This window comes from Dasypus novemcinctus, chromosome 8, assembly GCF_030445035.2.
Source record: "Dasypus novemcinctus isolate mDasNov1 chromosome 8, mDasNov1.1.hap2, whole genome shotgun sequence".
NCBI lineage: Eukaryota > Metazoa > Chordata > Mammalia > Cingulata > Dasypodidae > Dasypus > Dasypus novemcinctus.
In genome coordinates, this window is record NC_080680.1 from 114,980,265 (window position 1) to 115,007,318 (window position 27,054).

Here is a 27,054-nt window from a genome sequence, read left to right on the forward strand (position 1 = left end):
TTCTTAGAAACACACAAACTACCTACACTGACTCAAGAAGATATAGAAGATCTCAACAAACCAATTACTAGTAAAAAGACTCAATCAGTCGTCAAAAACCTCCCAACAAAGAAAAGCCCAGGACCAGGTAGTTTGATGGGGGAATTTTATGAAACATTCTGCAATTCTGACGAAACACTTCCAAAAAATTAAAGAGGCAGGAACACTAGCCAAGAATGTAAAAAGACTCAAATGTAAAACACTGCTTAAAGAAATCCAAGAGTTAAATAAACAGGAGGACATTACATGTTCATGGATTGAAGGACTAAATACGGCAATACTACCCAAACAACTTATATTCAGTAAAATCCCAATCAAAATTCCAAAAACCTTCTTTGCAGAAATGGAAAAGCCTATCATCAACTTTATATGGAAAGGTGAGGGGCTCCAAATAGCCAAAGCCATCTTGAAATTGATTAATAAATTTGGAGGACTCACATTTCCCCATCTTAAAACTAATTATACCACTCAGCTAACATGGAGGTGAAGAAGGTCAACCACCACACCAGGGAGCCAAGAGTGCCTACAACTGAAAGGAGAATTGCATCCAGGATCCATGTGGAATCTAAGCCCCCTCTTGATATAGATGTGGAGTGGACACACCATTCTAAGGTCCACAGGATGGAGGAATAGAGTATGGATTAGAGTGGACTTACTGATATTCTATTCATGAACTACTGTGATTAGTAATAGAAGAAAATGTGGCATTGGTGTGGAGAAAGTGGCCATGGTGGCTGCTGGGGGTAGGGAGTGGGAGGAATAGATGTGATGTGGGGGCGTTTTTGGGACTTAGAGTTGTCCTGGGTAGTGCTGCAGGGACAGTTACCAGACATTGTATGTCCTTCCATGGCCCACTGGGTGGACTGTGGGAGAGTGTGGGCTATGATGTGGACCATTGACCATGAGGTGCAGCGGTGCTTAGAGATGTATTCACCAAATGCAATGAATGTCTCATGATGATGGAGGAGGTTGTTGTTGTGGGGGGAGGAGTAGGGTAAGGGGGGTGGGGGGTATGTGGGGACCTCATATTTTTTTAATGTAACATTAAAAAAAAAAGACAAAAAAACACTAATTATAAAGCATGGTATTAGCATGAGGACAGACATATAGACCAATGTCTAGCAGTTTTTCATAAAACTAAACAAGCATGTGACTCGGAATTCTACATCTAAGTATTGCCCAAAAGTAATGAAAACATGTTCACAAAAAGACTACTACAAAAATGTTCATAGTAGCTTATTAAGAATAGCCCCAAACTAGAAATATCCAGATTTGTATTAATAGGATAAACTGTGGTATATTCAAACAGTAGAATATTACTCAGCAATGAAAAAAGAAGGAACTATAATACATGCACCAGGCTGAATGAATTTCAGAAACATTTTGCTGAGGGGAGTGGATATGGCTCAAGCCATTGAGCTGTGGCCTCCCACATGGGAGGACTCAGGTTCGGTTCCCAGTGCCTCTGAAAAAATAAAAACAAAGAACAAGCAAAACAAACAAAAAAACCAACTCAGGGAAGCTAATACGGCTCAGTGGTTAAGTACTGACTTCCTACATATGAGGTCCTAGGTTCAATCCCTGCCCCCCAGTACCTAAAAAAAAAAAAAAATTATGCTGTTTGAAAGAACTCTTACACAAAAGAAAACATATTGCATGATTCAATTTCTATTTTTTTTAAAGATTTCATTTATTTATCTCCCCTTCCCCCCACCCCCACCCCAGTTGTCTGTTTGTCTATCTGCTGCGTGTTCTTCTTTGTCCGCTTCTGTTGTTGTCAGCGGCATGGGAATCTGTGTTTTCTTTTGTTGCATCATCTTGTTGTGTCAGGTTTCCGTGTGGGCGGTGCCATTCCTGCACAGGCTGCACTTCCTTTTGCACTGGGCAGCTCTCCTTAATGGGGCGCACTTCTTGCGCGTGGGGCTCCCCTACATGGGGACACCCCTGCGTGGCACAGCACTCCTTGCGTGCATCAGCACTGTGCATGGCCCAGCTGCACACGGGTCAAAGAGGCCTGGGGTTTGAACCATGAACCGCCCATGTGGTAGACGGACGCCCTAACCACTGGGCCAAGTCTGCTTCCCTTCTATTAAGTTTTGGTGGGAGCAGATTAACTAAAAAGGGATTTCCTAAGCTGTTGGTAATGTCCTATATCTTAACAGGAGTTTAAGTTATATATTTCTATGCATTTCTCAAAACTCACTCAATACACTTAAGATTTCTATATAAATTTCACTGTATGTAAATTTTACCTTAAAAGACAAAAATGTAAAACCAAAAATAAACTCTGATAAAGAAATATGTGTTGAAAACTACAGAGTGAAATTGTACATAGGCAAATAAATTCAATAATTTGGGGGGGAAATATAATTTAATGCAAGTATATGAAGTAACGGTCTGGACCCTTAGTGCACTTACCCAGATATCCACACGGCTGCTCCCTAGGCTTTCTTCAGGTCTCTGCTAAAATGCAATTTTAACAGAAAAGCCTTCCCTAGCAATCCTATTTTAAGTCATCCTCAACCCCTTCTAGCCTAGTGTTTTGCTTAACATTTTTTCACAGCCTTTATCATCACCACAGAAACTCATTTTTTAATTGCTTGTCACTAGAATGTATATTCCCAAGAGAGCAGGCCCTTCATTTTGTTTACTGTATCTTCCAAGTCTGATATCTTCAGAGCCTAGGGCCATAGCTGGCATTCAATGTTTGAGTAAACAAATAAATGACCACCACCAAGGAGGTAAATTATACCTGGGGCAAATATTACAAAGGACTTTGGGAATAGCATTCTTTGAACACATTATTTCATTTCCAACATACCATGCAATTTTAATCAACTGTGATTTGAGGTAGATTTTAATGGAAAGGTATTGTCTCCCTCCTTCTCTCATCTCTCTATTTACTAGATTCAGCCAACAGGCTAAAGTTTCCCCTGAAATTCACCTACACTGATTTGGTCTCTCTCCAGCCCTTACATAATTCCCCCTGGGGAAGGAAGAGTGATTTATCTTATAAATCAGTTTGATATTCTTTTGGGCCACATTTACTAGATTGTGTGATCACTGAGTTAACCTGGCCTATCTTCTAGTCAGCTTCTTGTCTCATTAAGGAGACCTGTAGATCTTGACTTTCTCATTGCCACCTATGCTTGGCTATGTGAAGCAGGTGTATAGGTCCTCCCATGCTTCTGGTTTAGTAATAAGTCCTAAGCTTTGCAAATCCAGTCAAGTCTCTGCAGGCAAGACTGAGCAGATTCAGGGTGGGAGGTTTCAGGCCTAAACCATGTTCTTGAGTCCAGCTTTACCTAAGAACCTCAAATTGAAGGTTACAGGATGCTTGCACAGATTAATAAAATTTGTACTCAAGTCCCATTTGGAGAGTAATCACTGAATACTGTAACAGTCAAAACACCCAAGGAAAGAGAGATCCACGATGGTAGAGTGGGGAACAGTAGGCTGCACTCCTCCTCCAGAAATTGTGGGAAGGTGGGCAAGTTTACCTGGCAGAAGGAAATCCACGGGACCACGGGGACAATCAGAGAGGGCAACTAGAGAGGGGAGACCCAGTTGGCTGGGGGAGAGGGAAGCCATGGGAGATAGGGCAGGCAAGTCAGTGCCCTGCCAGCTCAGAGAGGGAAGCTTAGGAAATGATTTGGTTTGAAAAGCAGTGCTCAGCCAGCTCAGAGTGAGGAAAGCCACCAGGCAACCAGGGGTACATCCTGGTGCCCAGCAGGCCCTCGGGGAGGGGGAGCTGCAGGGAAAACAGGTGTGGGGACTGGTACCCAGCCGGCTCAGGGGTAGAGAGGAGTGTTGAGAGAAAGGAGATAGGGAAGGTGAATTGGAACTCGGCTGGTTCTGGGAATAAAAGAGATACCAGCTGGCACTGAAGTGGCTCCAGGGAGAGGGGAGTGGGTAGCTGATCAGGAGGACTGTCATACGAACTCACCCTGGGAGAGAGGGGAAGTATTAAGTGGGGGGGAGGGACTGAAAGGCAGTCAACAGCCCTTGTAGAGGGGAGCCAGGAGAGGCAGCCAGTAAGCCATCAGATGCCCAACCAGCTTGAGGGAAAGGAGGGCAGGGAGGACAGCCAGCGAGCCGTCAGGTGCCCAACCTGCCCAGAAAAGAAGGGAGCTAAGATCAATCTAGTCAGCTGTCAGACACCCAGCTGGCTCCCTGGGGATGTGGGAGCAGGGTACAAGCAGCCTTGTAACAGGGAGCTTAGACAGATATTTTTGTTTTATTTATTCTTTTTTTTTTTTTCTCTACATCCAGTACCTTACCTGCAGTACCTAGGAATAAACTTAACTAAGGATGTAAAGGACTTATACACAGAAAATTACAAAACATTATGAAAGGAAATAAAACAAGGCCTAAACAAATGAAAGGATATTCCATGTTCATGGATTGGAAGACTAAATATCATGAAGATATCTGTCACAGAGAAGCGGATTTGGCTCAAATGATAAAGAGCATCTGCCCACCACATAGGAGGTCCAGGGTTCAAACCCAGGGCCTCCTGACCTGTTTGGTGAGCTGGCCCACGTGCAACACTGACATGCACAAGGAGTGCCGTGCCACACAGGGGTGTCCCCCGAGTAGGGGAGCCCCACGCGCAAGGAGCGTGCCCCTGAAGGAGAGCACAAAAAAAGCACAGCGTGCCCAGGAATGGTGCTGCACACACAGAGAGCTGACACAGCAAGATGATGCAACAAAAAGAGACACAGATTTCTGCTGCTGCTGACAACAATGTAAGCAGAGGAACACACAGCAAATGGACACAGAGAGCAGATAATGGGGGAGGGGGGAATAAAAAAATAAATCTTTGAAAAAGAAAAAAGATGTTTATCATACCCAAACTTATTTACATATTTAACACAATCCCCATAAAAATTACAACAGTACTTTTTACTGAACTGGAAAAGCCATTACAAAATTCTGGAAGGGCAAGGGGCCGGCCCCAAACAGCCAAAATCATGTTGAAAAAGAAAAACGAAATTGGAGGAATTACATTACCTGGTATTAAAGCATAATACAAAGCTACAGTGGTCAAAACTGCATGGTATTGGCACAAAGACAGACATATTGAGTAACTGAACTGAACTGAGAATTCTAATATAGACCCACACATATATGCCCAAATGATAATTCGACAAGGCCACCAAGGCCATTCAACTGGGTCAGAATAGACTTTTCAACAAATGCTACTGGGAGAACTGGCTATTCATACCCAAAAAAAAAATGAGGATCACCATCTCATGCCCTATAAAAAATTAACTCTTTCCAGGGCCAAGCGCAGCCTGCCCAGAAGTGGCACTGCATACACCAAGAACTGACGCAGCAAGATGACACAACAAAAAGAAATACAGATTCCCAGTGCTGCCTGACAAGAATGCAAGCGGACACAAAAGAACACACAGTGAATGGACACAGAGAGCAGACAATGGGGGCGGGGGGGGAGGAGAAATAAATAAAAATAAGTCTTTAAAAAAATTCTGCATCTTGAAAATAAAAAGACAACCCATTTTAAAAATGGGCAAGAGATCTGAATAGATACTTTTTCAAAGAGGAAATACAAAGGGTTAAAAAGCATAATGAAAAGATGCTTATCATCACTATTAGGGAAATGCAAATCAAAACTACAATGAGATATCATCTTGCCCCTTATAGACTGGCTGCTATTTAAAAAAACAGAAAACTACAAGTGTTGGAGAGGATGTGGAGGAATGAGACTTGTTCACTGCTAGTGGGAATGCAGAACAGTGCAGCCATCGTGGAGGACGGTTTGGCAGTTCCTCAGGAAGCTAACTATTGAACTGCCATATGATCCAGGAATCCACTACTAGATATATACCCAGAATTGAAAGGAGGGATACTAACAGATAGATGCACACCAATGTTCATAGCGGCATCATTCACTATTGCCAAAAGCTGGAAGCAACTCAAGTGTCCATTAAAAGATGGATGACTAAGCAAAATGTGGTATATACATACAAAGGAATATTACTCAACTCTAAGAAGGAATGAAGTTTTCACACATGCAACAACATGGATGAATCCTGAAGCCCTTATTTTGAGTGAAGTCAGCCAGTCACTAAAGGATAAATATTTCCTGACCTTGCTTCCATGACCTAAGCATATGACTGGGTACCGAGGGATTAATATCAAGCACTAGCCAGCGAGGCATTTGGAAAATGACCTTGACCAAAAGGGAGAAACACCAAATGCCAAAGAGTTTTTACAGATAAGAGCTTTCAAAATGAGTCGGGAGGTCATTTCAGAGGTTACGCTTATGCATGTGTCAAGCCGATCTTACTAACTGCCACTGTGAACAAAGCCTCAAATAGGGGTACCCCTGAGGGCTCTAAAGCCATCCAGACACAACAGGCACACAGTCCCTTGAAATCAGCACCCTGTTGGTGAGCCTTACCTTGAAATATATGACAACCTATTTCCCCAATGTAACAACAGAGTTAGATTCACTTATTATCCTTCTACCACTTTTATTTGAGCCTATAATGAGCACCCATTAAATACATATCTCAGAGAGTTAAACCTCCGTCTGTGCCAGATGAGCCAGAAGAGCTGCAGCCAACACCTATGCTCCAGATCATCAGACTCAGGACAACAAAGAAAATTATGATGGTGAACAAACCACATTCCAAAAAAGAGTGTGTGTCAACTACCGCAAGGAAGAGTTCCTTCCAACTGCCCCATAAGTTCTAAGCCCCCTCTCAGTCTGAGGCAGAGCAGGCATCTCCATCCCAAACTCCTCAAAGTTGAGGAATGTACAAACATAAGGGGGAATGCAACCAAAGACAAAGTAAACTTATTAATATTGTAGTAATGGAAGAACATGTAATATTCTTATAAAGATTGTGGTTACCAGAGGTTCTGAGGGGAGGGGAAGGGAATAAGAGTTAGAGCATAGGACATTTTTAGGGCATTGAAGTGTAAACCACAATGTAAATTATAGACCTTGGTTAGTAGCTATGCTTCAATTTTTATTCACCAATTGTAACAAATGTACCACATAATTGAAAGATGTTATTAATAGGGGAAGATGTGGGAGGAGGAAGGGAGGACTATGGGAACCCCTTTCACTGTAACTTTACAGCCAAGGAGTTCTGAACTCCTAAATCTAGAAAAACAGGAAAAAGATAAAATCATGTTAATACTCCATTAGTGCTAAATAATGTATTTTAATAAGTTTTTCATCAGTCCAAGCATAAGATTAGATCTCTACTGTTTCAACAACAGTTAAACCCAAACTTTAAAAATAAATCAAGGGAGCAGATGTGGCTCAAGCAGCTGAGTGCCTGCTTCCCACATGGGAGGTCCCAGGTTCAGTCCTAAGCCCCAGCACCTAAAAAAAAAAAGTCAATACTCAGTAACATGTTAAAATTGAGAAGTTTTTTTTTAAAATATTTGTTTGTATTTATTCTCTCCCCCTGTCCCCCAAGATGGCTCCCTCATCTGTCTGCTTATTCTCTGCTTGTCTTCTTTAGGAGGTACTGGGAACTGAATCCAGGACGTCCCATGTGAGAGTGCCCAACCACTAGAGCCACCTTCACTCACTGCCGATTGTGTCGTCTGCTGGTTGCGGTGTCTGCTTGTTGTGTTTGCTCGTTGTGGCGGTTGCAGCATCTGCTGGTTACAGCATCTACTTGGTTGCGGCGTCTGCTGGTTGTGGCGTTTGCTTGCTATGGCATCTGCTTGTTGCAGTGTCTTGCTGGTTGTGGCATCTGCTCATTGCAGCATCTACTCATTGTGGTATCTATTCATCTTTAGGAGGCACCAGGAACCAAACCTGGGACCTCCCATGTGGGAGGTGGTGCACAATTGCTTGAGCCACATCTGCTCCCCAAAAAGTTATTTTTAAGAATATAAAATATGATACAGAACTCTTCAAATATTCAATGCTTTCTGTCACCATATTTAAATTAAACTTCTAGCATTCTAAGGCTACCAAAGATTCCTCAAAAAAAAATCTCCTTTTTTTTTTTAACAAGTATAGTACCTGATTGTCATTATAGCTATGAAAAAATTTTTTTAAATAAATTTTAAAAAGCAACAACTTAACTTGAACATGATTTGAATACTTCTAAGCTATCCAGAAATGCCTGGTACTTACTTACTCTTTGCAGGCAGTAGATTCAGGGTCTTGGAAGAAATCATATCACAGAATTTTAAAGTTATAATCACAAATGAAAGCAAGAAAAATCTAACATTACTTAGTACTTTTTCTTGTTTGTCTTATTTTTGTTTTGCCAATAAGGAATCAAACTTAATGTCATCATTTTTCATTCAAATCAACTACCATATGAGGCTTTGATTTCTTGTTTCTTCCTCATTAGCTGGTTACTATTTACTGTCAAAGGACAATTCTCATGAGAGCTGAGCATTTTCACATAAAGATACTTACTTTTATTCTATAATAAAAGTAATAGTATATGTACATGAAGATTAAATATATCATAGCCACAAGCAAGCTAATGAGAGACATTCAACTAGAAAACTGAAAAAGTACCCACTTAGAAAAGAGACATAGAGGGGAAATTTAAAGTTGAGATGATACTTTTTGTTGAATCATTAAAATATCTACCACAAAGGTATTCAGAGCAACTAAGATCAAAGAGAAGTTTGGAATATGTGAAATGCTGAGAAAAATAATTTCTCCTATAACTAAAATAAATGTTTTAAGGGCAGATGTAAAAATAAGGTCCTAAAATGAAAAGAAACAAAACAAAACAAAACATGGGATTAGTAATTTATTATACATTATATCCCTGATTTTCTTTTAAGGAAAAAAACCCAGCAGCTTTTTTAAACAAGGGCATATCAAAACTCAAACTAATATTCTGGTCTCACTGAAAAATAATAACTCCAGAAATAAAATGTCAGGTATTGTCCATTTAATGTGGGCAAAAATATAAGGTTTATGTCTGAAATATAAACTAATAATTGATTTTCATTAATATAAAGTATTTGAGGAAAAGTTTATTCTTTTCAGTGCTCAAAATTAAATAGGAGGGAGTGGGTGTGGCTCAAGCAGTTGAGCACCCACCTCCCACATGGGAGATCCCAGGTTCAGTTCCTAGTGTCTCCTAAAGAAAAAACAGACATCAAGCACAAACAACGATCAAAAACAACAAGCAAAAACAATGAGCAAACAATGAGGGAGCCTTCTCAGAGGGTTAAAAAAAAAATTAAATAGGAATTGTTTTCCATACCTAAGATAATAATGGTAATGTGAAATATACACTTAATTCTGCTGACTAAAGCACAGAAAGATTCAAATAGAAAATATGTATGAAAATACCTAAAAAAAACAAAAATCTTTTAATTCTTATTTTGCAATGATGTAGGATTTACTTTTTCTATCATTTTAAAAAATCTAGCCTTATTTTATCAATATAAAACTATTAAAAATAATTACAATACTCTTATATTTAACTTTGAGAAACAATTTCACATGATACACTCACAACACCCAAGAATTACAATCCAGAAAGGGATAGTCTCCTTGAAACAGAAAGAAGTTCTTTCTTTCTTTTTATCACCTCCATTCCTTATATAAAATCTTTATTTCACATCATCTACATAGAAATATTTATCACAATCTGACAGGTAGAAAATAAAATCTTTTTTTTTTTCTTCTGGAGCTCATCAAGTTTATTCAGTCTTCTTAGTGTGTTGCTTTTTAACTTTTTCTGAAGTATCAGCTGTAGGTTTTGAGGTGGATGAATCAGTGCCATTGAAAGATGACTTAATTTCACTTTTCTTCTCACACGACAAAAATCGGTGCTGCCAGCCAAAGAGCATCCGGCCCAATATGTCCTCCAAAGGAGCAAAAGGTGTAGCAGAAGTCGCTGTAAGCATCATGGTTATCTGGTGGGAAGAAAGTTCAGTTATGATTTACGTATAAAGTTTTCCATTTCTTAGAATTGAGAAGGAAAAGTAAGTTCAAAAAGATCAAAAGTACATTCTTAAATTTAATCTGCCAGAAGCAAATTAAGCTAGGTTCTGGGCAAATCTCTGTTCTCAATAAATGGAAAAGAACATAACTCACTTAACGTAACACAAATACCACATTTTAGAGTGCCAAATAAGCAATATATTCTTTCCACAAAAATACATTTAGTAGTTAAAGGAAATATGAAGATAAAATACCATCTACCATCTACGCCAAACAACTATGTATGTGTTTACCACATGCTAAAATTGTGATGTGTTTTATATTTCCTTATTCACTTAAATTTAATCCATCTACTACTTTATTATGACCCTCATCATACAGATATAGAACTGAGGCCCTGACAAGCTGTGACTTGCCCACCGTCACAGAACTAATAAATTGTAAAGCAGTTTGAAACCCTCAGATTTTGAGTTCAATTACTAAATATACTGCATGCTATCATCTAAAGTCACAGTTTGGTGAACACTACCCCTAGGAGGGACTGAAAAATGCCTCTTGTTTTACATTTAAGGCAATGAGACCCTGAGAGTGCTCCCAATCCTTTACATGGCAAATGCACAATGTCCAAAGATGTTTAGATTTACTCAAGAAATTAGACTGGTGCCAAAATGGATCTGGGTGGAGAACTTTAAGGCCTAAATAGTTCTGTAAAATACAGGAATTTCCAAGAGTATTCTTCCAGCAGACCTCAGATAATAAATCAAACTAGAAACTTTTAAAATCAAATTTCCAGAAGATGCCCTTATATAATTCACTTACTTGAGGAAAATGGATGATTTCACTAATATGAATAATTATAATGAGAAAACTCATGGATATAGGTTACTAGGAGATAGAGGAGGGTAGAGATTAGGGAGCTAATGCTTAATTTGTGAAAAAGCTTTAATAAGGTTTATTGAGAATGTTTGGAAATGGATAGACATGATGGTAGCACCTTATTATGAATGTAACAGCACTGAATTATATGTGTGATTGTGGTTGAAAGGGGAAGTTTAGGGTTGTGTATATCACTAGAAGTAAATGTCATTTATGTCATGTATGTTTTGTGTTTTGTGCATGTCACTGGTGGATGAAACACGGGACTGCGTAACATGGTGAACAATGAATGTCATTAATAGTAGAAATATAAGAATGTTCTTCCACGAACTGGAACAAATGTACATCACTATTAAAAGGTATTAATAAGGTGGGATATGGAAAAAATACATCTAATACAAATCAGGGATTATAGTTAACAGTAATAACTTAATATTCTTTCAACAATTATAATAAAGGCATCACACCAATGCTAAGTATTAATAATAGGGGGGATAAGGGGTAGGGGTTTGTTTTTTTTTTTGAGCAATGAAAATGTTCTAAAATTGATTGTAGTAATGAATGCACAACTCTGTGATTATACTGAGAGCCAATGATTATATACTTTGGATGGATTGTACGGTGTGTGAATAAAACTGCTTTACAAAAATAATAGATTAAAACAATGTAATTGAGTAAAAAATAAATAAATAAATTCCTATTACTTGCAACACAGTCTAGGTAATGGTAAGTTGGAGCTAAAGTAGATGTCTATCAACTAGAGAAATAAGTAAAATGTATATTGTGCAACAATTGAAAGTAATGAATTAAGAAATATAGAAAGATTTTTAAAACATACTGTTCAGTGAAAATGAGATGTAAAACAAGATGTACAGTGCACTATAATTTATATAAATTAAAAATATGGGCAGGACACACAACACTTTGAATGCACTAAGAGCCACTGAATTGTATACTTTAAAATGGTTAAAATGGTTTAAAATGGTAAAATGGTTAATTTTGTATCTTCACCTTTGTCATATTCTATGAGCTAGAAGCCCAGGTCCTGCCCACATTCAAGGGGTGGAGATTATACAGGCCATGAGTACCAATGGGAATCCCGGGTCCACAGTTGTGATCCATCTGCCACATTTTCCTTTGGCTTAATCTCATCTTGACTTGGGGCTTGGGTAGCTAAATTCTACAGGTTGAATGATTTACACTTCTATATATGAAAATATACACAGCATTAAAGCTTTCCCTTAAGTGTTCAAAGGGTACAAGACGTATCAGTTTGTATGATGTGCATTTCCATGTATACTATACATGGACTGTTCGTGCTTGCTTCTTTTCTCAGCTCCTCCTAACTCCCAGAAACTTTACATTCACAATCCTGCAGCTCTCCCTTACAGAAGCCACTGCTCCTGGGAGCTATTATTTGGAATCAAAGGAGACAGGCTATAAGGGGCTGTATCATATCAATATTAAGATGCAAACTTTTCCTATGTCGAACTTTTTCTGTGTGTGAATTTTTTTAAAGGATTGTTCTTTTTGAAGTTATCTGACTGTGAAGTGACGCATTTATAGTTGGGTATGATTTCTTAGCAATCGTTGTGTGTATATGGGAATTCTTGAGGAATGAAAAAAAACCTAACCTTATTGTTTTCAAATTAATGAAACTGATTCTAAGTTTAAAAACTAATGAAGTGTATGTATGACTTTAATTAAATATTTAATTTTCTTAAAAAAAGTTTAATTCTGGGTACAGATGTAGCTCAGTGGTTAAGTGCCGGCCTTCCATGTATGAGGTCCTGGGTTCAATCCCCAGTACCGCCTAAAAAAAAAAAGTTTAAATTTATGCTATGTGAATTTCACCTTCATAATAAATAAATAAAGAAGCAAGGAAGAAAGCATGCACATAGACTTCAGAACAGCCATGCCTAAATGGCTTATATCATACTCTGTCTCTATCATAATTAATATAAAAGACAGAAACATATGAAATATTAAAAGACTAGAGAGAAACCAATACAGACAGAACCTAATGGAGCTATATCCCTAATTTCCTTAAGGAAGCGGAACAAGGTAAGGGCTGTATTCACGCTGGCTTTTTCTTTTGAAGATATATGCCAATTCACCACCTAAGGGACTAGAAAGCAGCAGTTCCACTGGGCTGAGACAGAGGTTAGAGTCTGAGAAGACCAAAACATCTGGATCTTAAGGGGCAATATCCCAAAGGAGGAAACCACATGGAAGTGAGCCCAAAAATCTACGTGTAATCTGTACTCAAAGAATTTACCAACTCCTAAATTGCACCTGCACATGGAGAGATTTTAAAAACCTAGCAGGAAGCAACAACTAGAAGGCCAAAGGTGAGCTGAAACTTCGGCAACCAGTTACATGGTGCACTCAAGAAACTTTTCAGACTAGTCAGAGACAGTCAAGTAAATCAGTAATTACAGAACAGTAAAAAAAAGTTCTGTAGGGGAAACAGATGTGGCTCAAGCAGTTGGGCACCCACCTTCCATATGGGAAGTCCCAGATTCAGTTCCCAGTGCCTTATAAAGAAGACAAGCAAGACAGCAATGTGATGCAACAGGCCAGCATGGTGAGCTGACACAACGAGCTGATGCCACCAGTTGAAGCGACAAGAAGACACAATGAGAAGCATGAGAAACACAACAAGCAGAGAGCAGATGTGGCTCAAGTGACTGGGTGCCTCCCTCCCACATGGGAGGTCCCAGGTTTGGTTCTCAGTGCCTCCTAAATGAAGACGAGCAGACAAAAAGCACACAACAAACAGACAGAGAGAGCAGATAGCAAGCACAAACAATGGGTGGAGGGGGAAGGGAATAAATAAATTAGTCTTTAAAAAAAAGAAAAGTTCAGAACCTCCAAGTTTATGCCATTATCAGGCAAGATCTAAGAAGAACTTCCTTATATTAAATTATTCTTTAGAATCAACAGTTACAGTGAGATGTACTAGCATAATTATCTTGGGAACAGCTTGACTTAATGGATTGGCAATGAAAGATACAAGAATTCACATGGGAAAAAATGGTCCATTGTCATGGGAGACCAGCCATGTCCTTTCACAAAACCCAAAAAAGAAGAGGAGTCTAAAACATTTCCTGAGAACATGAAGTATATTATGTATTTTTCAAAGTCGAGTGTTTTAATAGCATCTCCACTCTCAGTAGACTCATCACTCTGCTGAGAAGTATTGCTGGCATCAGAAATTACAGCTGAGATAGACTTAGGAGTTTCAGGGACAGACTTCCGTGATTTCAGCCTCTTATCGGACCTTGCTTCAGCAAGGTGACACAAATATTGTGACAAATGGAATGAGCCTTTATTCTTTTACAAAGAAAACATAAAACAGTATCCTTATTTAGCAATCTAATAAAAAGCATATTACCTAAATTAAATAGCATTTAACTTCATGGTCTCTTGTTTAACAAGGAAACAAAAAATGTAGACATCCCAAAAATAATTTGACATTTTTAACACACCGTAAAACAAAAAATAATTTGGGTAAAGATATTGTTTAAAGCACTGCCACATTCTTTACATAACATCTCAATTTAAACCATTTCAGAAATGTCTGAAAATTTAGCACTCGATATATTTAAGGACAGAGATACTTACATACTTTTATATTCTCTATAGTGCCTAGCACTGAGAACACAATGAAGGAATGAGCGTAACATTGACCTCACATGAATAATTCAAAGATTATTTATATAAAATATAGTGTACAAGTCTCATATTCATTTTTCAGACTGTATTATCTTGAATTTGAGCTTTATTCAAAGTTTGTATGCCCAATTCAAGTATCCCCCAAAGAGCCTAAGATAGTGACCATTTGCGCATGTATTCAACAATATATAATCTGAACACAACTTAAAAGGCACTCAGCACAAATGACCACTCCATCCTTTTTAAAACCATCTACTAGTCTACCTCTTACTTCACTGGCCACTCCTTCTCAGTCTCACCTTCTGGATCTTCCTTTTCTAAATACTGGATTCTCCACCTCTAAATACTGGAGAACCCCATGGCTCTGGCTTCAATCCTCTTCTCCCTATATGTAATATAACTGCCTCCCTAAGTTATTTAATACAATCTCAATAAAAATACCAAGCTATTTTATGGAGTTAGACAAATTCTACTGAACTTCATATCGTTTCAAGAATAGCTAGGGAAAAACCTGGAAAAGAAGAAGCATGTAAGAATATTCAAAAGCACTGAAAAAAAAAAAGAGCTACAAGAGTACCTCTCCATGGCTTCATCCAAAGAATGTGTTGCCAGACTTTTAAATTTTTGTCTAGTAAGTGAGAAATGGTATCTCCACATTATTTTAATTTGCATTTTAATATGTTTGAGGGACATTTCCATAGCTTTTTTGTGTGAATTATCCATTTATGACTATTTTTCATTTTTCTTTTAGGTTTTTTATCTTTTATCTTAATTATTAAGAAGTAGGAATATCAATCTTTGTGATATATTTTCACTTTTCTCTGGTGTTTTTTACCAAGCAACTATGTCTTCTTATAGTACTGTATGATTTTATTTTTTACATTTAGATCCCTAAAATTCACTTGGAGTTTATTTTTATGTATAGTGTGAAGTATGGATCTAATTTTACCTTTTCCATATTGGCTACACCCAGCTGCTCCACCATCATTTACTGAAATGTCCATCTTGCCACTCTCCAGTTATTTGCAATTCCACACTTATCTCATACTAAATTCCTATAAGTACTTGGATTCTATTTTGGGGTGACCATGGTTATATTTGTCTATTCATGTTCCAGTAGCACAGTTTTTTTTAAATTTTAATTAATTATTTTTATTTTTAAGGAGGTTTTAGGTTACACAAATGTTATGTTACAAATATTAGTGATTCCCACATGCCCCACTCCCTCCCCCTCCCACACTTTCCTACATTAACGATATCCTTCATTAATGTGGTACATTTGTTACAACTGATGAACCCATATTGACGCATTGCTACTAACCATTGACTACAGTTTACATTCAGTTTACACTCTTTCCCCCACTATTTTGTTGGTTATAAGAAAATATACAATGGCCTGTATCTATCAATGAAATGAATGCAGGATAAATCCAATGTCCCAAAAATATCCCCATATTACACTTATTCTTCCCTCTCCTATTTCTCAGAATCTCTGGTGACCATTGCCTTTACCTCAATGATAAGAGTTCTTCCATTGCTAGAATAATAAGTCTATAGTAGAATAATAATAAGTCTACTTTAGTCCATTGTTCATTCCCCAATTCTGAAGATTTGGGGATGGTAATGTCCACTCTCCTTCTAATTTAGAGGGTGCTTAGATCCCATGGGACAGATGGATGAACCTATCTTGCTTGCAGTTGTAGATACTCTCTGTTCCTTGGGATGGGAGGTGTCCAACATCACCTCCTTGTTAGTGGAACTGGGTAAGTCCAATGAACTAGAGAGTAGGTGTTGCAACTCTGCTGAAATTCAGGGCTCAACCAGCACATGAAGAGACCAATGATTTAAGTCTCTGGGACATACATTTATCAAGTATAGTGCTAATTATAGGTTCAAATAAAAGGGGCAGAAGAACCACGTGTAGACCTATAAATGAGCCTAATTCTGTTACACAGGGAGCATAAATTCCAAAGTAAGGTCCACTGACAGGGTGCCAAATTCCTGAGCTATATGCCCTGCTTATAGTGTCTGGATATTTCTAGAGCCCTCAGAAGCTTAAGCTATCTGAGGCACTGTTTACTGTGGCAGTCAATGAGATCCTCCTGAGACATACATAAGCATAACCCCTGGAATGACCTCCCAACTCACTTTGAAATCTCTAAGTCATAAAAACTCATTTGTATTTACCATTTCCCCCTTTTGGTCAAGGTCCTTTTCCAGATGCACTGCTAGCTGGTTCTTGGTAATAATCCCTTGGTTCCAAGGAGGCTCATCCCACGCTGTGGGGAAGATAGTGTGTTTATATGCTAAGTCTGGCTTAGTGAAAGGCCACATCTGAGCAACAAGGAGGCTTTTAGGAGGTAACTCTTTGGCAGTACACTCTTTCCCCCACTATTTTGTTGGTTATAAGAAAACATACAATGGCCTATATCTATCAATGAAATGAATGCAGGATAAATCCAATGTCCCAAAAATATCCCCATATTACACTTATTCTTCCCTCTCCTATTTCTCAGAATCTCTGGTGACCATTGCCTTTACCTCAATGATAAGAGTAATACTAGGCTAAGTTTCAATTTCACAGAAAAGATTCTAAGTACAATCATCAATGTCAAAGGTCTGGCAAAATGAACTGTCTTCCTTCACTAAACATTGCCCTTGTACTCAGGGGATTCTTGCTACCCTATCAGAGAATGTAGCAGAATGCCCCAGGATGAGAATTTAATATTCTTTTGGTTATAATGTGGATCTCCACCCACTAAGACAATGCCCCATGAACACCTGAACATATTCATATGTCTTAGAAACATGCCCCATGTAAAGCCCTTCCCAAGCATCCCCACATCACTGACACCCTGCACCAGTGATCCTCCCCCACCATTGTTGTGACCCTTCTGTGATCCAAAACCTCTCCAAAAATGAAGCCAACAAAATAACTGAATAAAATTAATAAAATGAAATAATTTTAAATAACCAATAATATACAAAAAATTTTAAAACAATTCGATAAAAAAAAATTTAGACATTGTGTCTTTCATCACTGTAAGATGTGTTTTGTTGTCTTGTATGTACAGTGACATTTTCTTCCATATAGTCCCCCAATGTCTTATTTTTCTTTCATTTTATCTTCAAAGAAGCTTTAGAACACAGGAAAGTCACATAGAGAATATAGGGGATTCCCATATACCCAACACCCTACCCTTTTCCCCCTCTCCTTTATTAATAACATTTTACATGTGGATGGTACATTTGTTACAATTGATGTACAAATATTGAAGCATGGCTACTAACCACAGTCAATGGTTTACACATTATGGTTTACATTTCAGATTGTACACTTCTATAGGTTTTGACAAAATTTGAAGTGGCCTGTATCCATTATTGTAAGATCACAGTGAACAATTCTAATGCCCTAAAAATGCCCTACATTCCATCTATTCTAATCTTCCCTCCCCCTCCCCTCGGAACCTATGGTAATCACTAGGTTCAATTTTTAAAGAATTAGGTTCATAGTTACTTGCAATAATATTAAAGACTTGACACATTGTTCTGTTTTCTTCTATTAGGCACTGCCTATGTTTTGGAGGGATTCTTGTCCCTCTAATTGAGAACATAACAGGACTTCCCTGGACAGGAGTTGATTATTATGTGGCTCTCCACCCACTGATACAACACACTATGACAAAATGAACACTTACATATTCCATAGAAACCTACCTCAGATAGTAGAACAGTTTTAATTATAGAGGCTATATTGTTTGTTTTAATGTCTTGAAGGGCAAGCCCATCCCCAAACAACAGAATGTACAGTCTTTTAAACTGCAGGTGGAATATTTATCCAAACAGAACATAGGCTGGTGCTGAAAATAAATCTCCACAAATTTAAAAGGATATATATTATTGTGGATAGACTCTAACCAGACAGAATAAAATTAAAAATCAATTACATGAAAATATCTGGAAAATTAAATAATATGCATCTAAATAAACCCTGGGTCAAAGAAAGAGACCAGAAGTAGAATTAGAAAATATTTTGAATAATATGGAAACTCAGCATATCAAAATTAGTGAGATACAACAGTACTTAGAAGAAATCTGTAGCTTTAATGTTTATATTAGGAGGAAAAAACAGATAAAAAATAAAGATCTAAAATTGTACTTTAAGAAGCTAGAAAAAGGACAAAGTATGCCCAAAGTAAAGAGAAGGAAGGACATTTAAAAAAGCAGAAATGAACAAGATATAAAACAGAAAAACAATGAACCAAAAGCTGATTCACTGAAGTAAATCAATGAAATTGATAAACCTCTAGCTAGACTGATTTAAAAAGAGAAGGCACAAATTAACAATATAAGGAATGAAAGTGGGGACAAATCTTACAGGCATTAAAACTATAATAAAGAACTATTAACAATTTTATGCCAACAAAATTGAAAACTTGGATGAATTAGCAAATTCCTTGAAAAACACAGCTTACCAAATAGACATAAATAAAAGAGAAAATCTGAATAGCTCTATATCTAGTAAAGAAATTGATTTTGTCATCAAAATCCTACCCTCAAAGAAAATTCCAGGCCCAAATGGCTTCACTGACAAATCTATAAACAATTAAATAGGTACTAATAACAATCCTACACCAACTCTTTCAGAAAGTAGGTAAGACCTGAACATCTCAACTTGCTTAATGAGCCCTGTTTTACACTGATTAGAAAGGAAAAATAAATAAATACAAAAGAAAACTACAAGCCAATAGCCCTCATGAATACACAGGGGAAAAAATCTCTGAGAATTACTAGCAAATTGAACCCAGCAATATATGAAAGGGATATGGCATCATTACCAAGTGAATTTATCACAGAAATGAAAGGTTGACATAACATTTTTAAAAATCAATCAGTGTAATCCACCATATTAACAGAATAAAGGAGAAAAAACATAAGATCATCTTAACTGATGCAGAAAAAAAAATTAAATAAAATTCCACACCCTTCTATAATAAAAACTCTCAGGAACTTTCTCAACCTGATAACAGGCAACTGTAAGTAACTTATAAGTAACATCATATTTAAAGAAAAAGGCTGAACATTCCCCCCTAAGGTCAGGAAAAAGACAAAGATGTCCAATATCACCACTTCTATTCAACATTGTACTGGAGGTTCTAATCAGGATAATAAGGCAAGAAAAAGAAATAAATAGCATCCAGATTAAAAAAGAAGAAGTAAAACTGTCTTAAGACAACATGATCTTCTAGATAGACAGTGCTATAGAACCTACACAAAATCTACCAGAACCAATAAATGAATTTAGTAAGGTAACAGGATTTAAGAATAATATACAAGAATCAACTGAATATCTACATATGACAATGTAAAATTTAAAATTTAAATTTTAAAAATTATTCTGTATTAAGGCATCCAAAACATGAAAAAGTTCAGGATAAATTTAAATTTAACAAAATATGTGCAAAACAATGAAAATTACCAAATATTACTGTAAATAATTAAAGACTTAAATAAATGGAAAGATATACCACATTCATGGATTGGTAAATTCAATATTATTTCTCCCCAAATTGAATACAAACCCAATTCTAAAAGGCTTCTTCTGATAGAAAGTGACAACCTAATCATAAAATGTTCATGAAAATCTAAAAGACCTAAACTATCCAAAGAAATCTTGAAAAAGAACAAAGTAAAGGACTTATGCTGCCGGATTTCAAGATTTACTACAATTACAGTAATTAAAATAGCTTGGTATTGGTTAAGGACAGATAAATGAATCAACAGAATAGAACAGAGTCCACAAATAGACCCACACATGTAAGATCAATGGGCAAACATGCCAAGGTAATTCAAGAGAGGAAAGGAGTCTTCTCAACAAATGGTACTGTATCAACTTCATATTCACATGGAAAACAATAAACCTTGACTCTTATCTAATGCCATTCATTTTACTTTTAAATGGGCCATAGAGCTCAATGTAAAAGCAAAAACTTTTAAACTTCTGGAAGACAAAATGGGGCGGGGGGGGGGAGAAAGAATCTTTACAACCTTGTAGCAAGGAAGAATTTCTTACATAGGATACAAAAAGCAAAACCATGAAAGGGATATTTGATAAACTAAACATCATCAAAATGAAGAGAGACATTGTTAAGGAAATAAAAAAGGAAAGCCACAAACTGGAAGAAAAATACTTGCAATACATATATCTGAAAAAGAATTCGTGTCCTGAATATTAAGAGAATGATCACAACTCAGAAAACAAACCAAGTTTTTTAAAAAGGCAAAAGATTTGAAAAGACACTGCTCAAAAGACAATATATGAATGGCCAATAAATACATGAAAAGGGGTAGTAGACTTGGCCCAATGGATAGGGCATCCGCCTACCACATGGGAGGTCCACGGTTCAAACCCCAGGCCTCCTTGACCCATGTGGAGCTGGCCCATGCGCAGTTCTGATGCACGCAAGGAGTGCCCTACCACGCAGGGGTGTTCCCCGCATAGGGGAGCCCCACGCACAAGGAGTGCACCCCGTAAGAAGAGCCGCCCAGCACGAAAGAAAGTGCAGCCTGCCCAAGAATGGCGTCGCACACATGGAGAGCTGACGCAAAAAGATGGCGCAACAAAAAGAAACACAGATTCCCAGTGCCGCTGATAAGGATAGACGTGGTCACAGGAGAACACACAGTGAATGGACAGCGAGAGCAGATAACTGGGCGGGGGGGGGGGGGGTAGAGGGGGGAATAAATTTAAAAATTAAAAAAAATATATATACGAAAAGATGTTCAACTCAGTAAGTGAAAAATAAAACTATAATGAGATGACAGTCCATACCTATAAACTGGCTAAAATTAAAATGACATACAAAACCAAATATTAGCAAGGATGTAGGACAACTGGTACTCTCATCAGTTGCTGGTGGGAATGTAAAATGGTACAAATTTTGGAAAAGTTTGTCACTGTTTTCTTAAAAAATTAAACATATGTTTTCCATATGACCCAGCAATTCTACTCCAGTTATTTTAAGAAGAGAAATAAGAATATATGTCCACACAAAGATTTGTACATGTGTTCATAACAGCTTTATTCACAATAACCAAAAGCTGGTACCCATCAACAGGTAAATGGTTAAACAAACTGTGATATGTAATGCCACTAAACAATAAAAAAGAAAGATGCAACAACATGAATGAACCACAAAAATATTGTTGAGTAAAAAAAGCGAGACACAAAAGAGTACATATTGCATAATTCCATTTATATGTAACTGAAGAAAAGATTAATCTACAGTGATAGAAAGTACACAAGTGGCACCTTAATAAAGTACATACGCAGTGGTACCTTGGGTGGTGGCTGGAATTTACTGGGGTAGAGCACAAGGGAACCTTCTGAAATGATAGAAACGTTCCCTACTTGTGGTGGTAGTTATACAGATGTATATATTTGTCAAAACTCATTGAAATGTCCCCTTAGAATGAGTATATTTTATTGTTTATATCTTAAAAAAGTTGATTTTTTTGAAAGTTTAAAAGTGAAGGAGCCCATTCCTAAGTAAGTTTCTTACAAATGAATGTAAAATATTACTTGGCTAAAACATGTTTAAAAAGCAATTGTGGTGAAGTTGGGCCCTGTACTACACCTTGGGAAATAACTGCTGTCAATTATACCTACAAATGGAACTGCTGCATCACAAGGTAAGTAAATGTTCAACTTAGTCAGATATTGTCAAATTGCTTTCCCAAGTTGTTGTTCCTGATAATAGTTTAAACAGTCATCATGTCCTCTTATTAACCTCAATCCATTACAATCATTTTTCTATTCCCTATCAGCTGAGGGAAACTGCTTTTACCAAGTTCACCAAATACCTCTTAATTTCAAAATCTAATAGCCCTCTTTTCAGCTTTAATCATTCTTCACTATTCAATTCTCCTTCTGCTTCTTATGACACAACTCTTCTTTTTCTCATCCTCTTTCTAACACTTCCTTCTCAATAAATAAAATTAATAATAGAGCTAAAAATTTATTAAAGGTCTATTGCATGCCAGTCCTTGTAACTTAATACATATTTTCACAATAATTTTATATTACGGATACTGAAGAGCTAACAGATAATTTACAATTCTCAAACTCTTCTTGAATCACCTCTGATGGGAGCCCAAAATACCCAAAGATAAAATGTCATATTTTACCTTATTTTTTTAAATATATGTGAATTTTGAACTCTACTCTACAACTCTACTCTATTCATATTTAAAATGTTTTAAATTAATTACTATCAAGATCAACCAATGGCATAAAATACATCACATGTATATTATGACTTTGTACATCTAATGCCAAAAGCCATGTATCCCTTGGGGTATGTATAACACCTATGTTCTTATGTTAAGAAACATAAATGACTTGTTCAAAATGGTAAAGACTAGATTTCAACATAGGTCTGTGTGATTCCAAACTCCATGTGTTCCAAACATCTATATGGGATAGCATAACAAGTCTTCGGCTTAAGGGCTGGGATGGACATATGCAGAGTGAGGCTATCTGAGGCTTAAAACAGACCAGGTGTTATGAGGTTTAGATGATAAAGATACTAGATGTTAGGCAATGATGAAGCATTTACTTTGTGTTTTTCTTATGGAACACTATATTTAGACTTACAGCTATCTGTGTGCTTGTCTTACTTTTGGTAAGATACTCTCTTTGAGAACAGAAGTCATATTTATTAGCATCTTTATAAATACCAAAACACTGGATTTTATCCAAAGCAAACACAATACAAATGTACTGACTAAATAAATACATAGGAAAAGAAAGGACAAATTAAAAAATCACTGCCTTTTCCTCTGTGTATCCCTGTCAATTCATTCTTTTATACTTAAGAAAGAAGAAGCTACAGGTTACTGGGGAAGTCATGGATACACTTAGTAGCCATCTCCTAGCCCCACCACCTCCTTTTCCATTGTGTGCATGTTTCAATATGTTTCCATTCTGCAGTCCAGCGCAGACATTAGGTCTAACAAAGCAGCCTGACCATAGCTTAAACTGGAAACCAGGAACAAGCAGCCTCAGTTGCTTACCAGGGCCAGAACTCCCAATGGCAGGGACCCCACCCCCTGAGTTGTTTGAATACCCTCTCTCTGGCAGCACAGATTTGTCTCTCCTTTCTGATGCAAAATGGGGCATGTAGAGTTACCATCTAAAGTCCTAATCCGATAACCTAGCCTCCCTGGGAAACCAGCTCTTTTGGACCTTTGTGCCTTGTAAGTAATAAAGCAGTTACTTGCTGAAAATTTCTGTTGTGCCTGAGCCTGTGTTCCCACAATGAACCATTATAGCAACTTGCACCACACAGATAGCTACTCAAAAACACTTAAATGACACACCATTTTACATGAGTTTATGTCTAAGGGGATTTAGACAAACAGATGAGTTAAAAACGAATATTCTACTAGAAGTTTGTGGATATACTTCTAATTAGTAAATGTTGGGGAATAATTGAAAAAGGATTAAGATTGTATCCTTATCTTTTCTATTTTAAAGTTTACTTTTAATTATGACCTTGAGATGTGGTATTTAAATTGAGGCATTATGATAAAGAGGTAGATTTCAGGCAACAAATATAACAAAAAATATCATTTTCATTCCACGAATGAGACCTTGATACTTGTATTTCAAAAAACTTAACAGGCACCAGTGCTACCTATTTTTACCACACCCACAAAATAGGTTCATTTTCTTTAAAGATTAAAGTTAGAAGCTCTCAAAAACTATACAGCTCCCAACACTCTTTTACAATACAAAACATTCAAAGAATTAAGAATAAAAGAAACTAATTTTCTTAACTTGGTAAAAGGCATCGACAAAAAGCCCACAGCTAATGCCATACTTAATGGTGAAAGACTGAATGCTTTCCCTCTAAAATAAGGAATAGGACAAGGATGTCCACTCTTACCTATTTTATTCAACATGACATTAGAAGTTCTGACGAGGACAATTTGACAAGAAAAAGAAATAAAAGGCATCCAGATTGGAAAAAGAAGTAAAACTATCTCTATTCATAGATTTCATGATCTACATACAGAAAATCCTAAGAACGCTATAAAAAAAATAATCTACTAGAGCTAATAAATGAGTTCAGCAAGGTTGAAAGATATATGATTCATATACGAAGTCAACTATATTTCCACATATTTGCAACGAACCAGGAAATGAAATTAAGAAAACAATTCTATTTACAATAGCATCAAAAAGAATACTTAGTAATAAATTTAACCAAGGAAGTGTAAGACTTGTACACTGTAAATTATAAATCACTGAAAAACAATTAAAGATGACCTAAATAAATGGCAATAGATCAGAGACTGGAAAAAAGGGGTGGCAATGAGCCCAAAATTGATCTACAGATTCAATATAATCCCCATCAAAACCCCTCTCAAAAGAGGGGTCTTCTTTGCAGACATTATCATGTTGATCCTAAAAGGCATAGCAAAATTCAAGAGATCCAGAATACTCACAACAATCTTAAAAAAGAAAAACTAAGTTGGAGGACTCACGCTTCCTCATTTGAAAGCTTTATTACAAGGCTGCAATAATCAAGACTGTGGTACTAACACAAGGAAAGATAGAGATGAATGAAATAGAAGTTAGAGTCCAAAAACAAATCCTCACATTTATGGTCAATTCGTTTTTGACATGGGTGCGAAGGCAATTCAATGTAGGAAAGACTGGTCTTTTCAACAAATGGTGCTGGAACAACTAGATATTCACAGGCAAAATAATGAAGCTGGACCTTTCTCATACCATACACAAAAATGAACTCCAAATGGATCATAGATCTAAATGTAAGAGCTAAAACTAACACTACAAAACTCTTAGAAAAAAACATAGAAGTAAATCTTCATGACCTTGGATTTGACACCAAAAACACAGGCAACAAAGGAGAAAATAGATAAACTAGACTTCATCTAAATTAAAAACATTTATGCTTCAAAGGACACTGTCAAGAAATTCTGCAGGAAAAGGCATCCCACAGAATGGGAGAAAATATTTATCTGATAAGGGGTCAAATATTCTGAATATATAAAGAAACCTTACAATTCAGAATACATGAAGAATCCTTACAACTCAACACTAAAAAGAGAAATAACCCAATTAAAAATGAACAAAGAATCTAAACAGACATTTCACCAAAGTAGATATATAAATGCGCAATAGGCACATGGAAAGATGTTAGCATCATTAGTCATCAGGGAAATGCAAATCAAAACCACAATGAAATATCACCTAATACCCACTATGATGACTATAATAAAAAACTAAGATAATAAGCATTGGAGAGGATGTGGTGAAACTGGAACATACAAACACTGCTGGTAGGAATGCAAAATGGCACAGCCATTTTGGAAAATAGTCTGTCAGTTCCTCAAAAGGTTAAGCTAAGAGTTACCATAACACCCAACAATACCATTTCTAAGTGATAAACCCCAATGAAAACATACATGTACAAACAAAAACTTGTAAATGAATGTTTACAGCAGTATTAATAATAGTCAAAACATGAAAACAATCCAATAGTTCATCAACTGAGAACTGGATAAACAAAATGTGGTATAGCTGTACCATGGAATACTACTCACCCATCAAAAGGAATGTAGTACTGGTACATACAACAATATAGATGAACCCTGAAAACATTATGCTGACTGAAAAAAGTCAGACACACAAGGCCACCTATTGTAAGATGCCATTTATATGTCTAGAATAAGCAAATCTATAGAGACAGAAAATAGATTTTCTTTGGCTAGGACAGTTGGAGGAAAATGGGAAGTAACTGTTAATGGCTATGGGGTTTCTTTTTGGAGTGATGAAAATGTTCTAATATTGATTGTGGTGAAGTCTGTATAACTGTGAATATACTAAAAATCACTGACTTATATACTTTATATGGATCAACTATATGGTATGTGACCTATATCTCAAAAAATGTCATAAATAAATATATATTCAGCTTAAAATTTGAAAACTGGGAAGGGAGGGTTTATGGAAACATATTATGCCTAAGGTATTTAAAGTACTTGAATTATGGCTACAGATCACCTCCATTGCAAATTCCTAAATCTTAAATAAATGATCCCTATAATGACTTTGCTCTTTCTTAGCTATAAATTTATATATTATATATTGCATTCCTTTTAAGAATTATATGTTTGATTTTTTGGTCAAAAACATCTATCTAAGAGTTAGCCATAAAATGTGTCTAGGCTTAAATAATCTTAAATCAGCTGTTTACTTGTGAATAGGGAACAATGCTTAATAACGGTAATTAGAATTAGCTTCATGATACAGCTGCAAATGAAATTCGTAAGAGGTGTCAGACATAGTGATAAACGACATGCATCATCTCCAAACCACTCAACAATCTTACAATGAAGATGAGGAAATTTGCATATTCAAGGATAACAAAGCTAGGATTTGAACCCAAGCCTGGCTGTCTCTAATACCTATGCTCTTACACCATACTACCTCCACTTCAAGAAGGAACGACGGG

General features: G+C 36.8%; 1 protein-coding gene across 1 annotated transcript in view; it reads right to left on the bottom strand.

Moving 5' to 3' along the window:
• Positions 1-8,793: 8,793 nt before the first annotated feature.
• The window catches only part of TMEM38B (transmembrane protein 38B), an 80,863-nt gene continuing 62,602 nt past the window's right edge, over positions 8,794-27,054 (bottom strand). Inside the window, exon 6 of the mRNA XM_004462353.4 lies at positions 8,794-9,927. Coding sequence (XP_004462410.2) covers positions 9,712-9,927 — 216 coding nt within the window. The 3' untranslated portion in view covers positions 8,794-9,711. The remainder of the gene's footprint in view (positions 9,928-27,054) is intronic.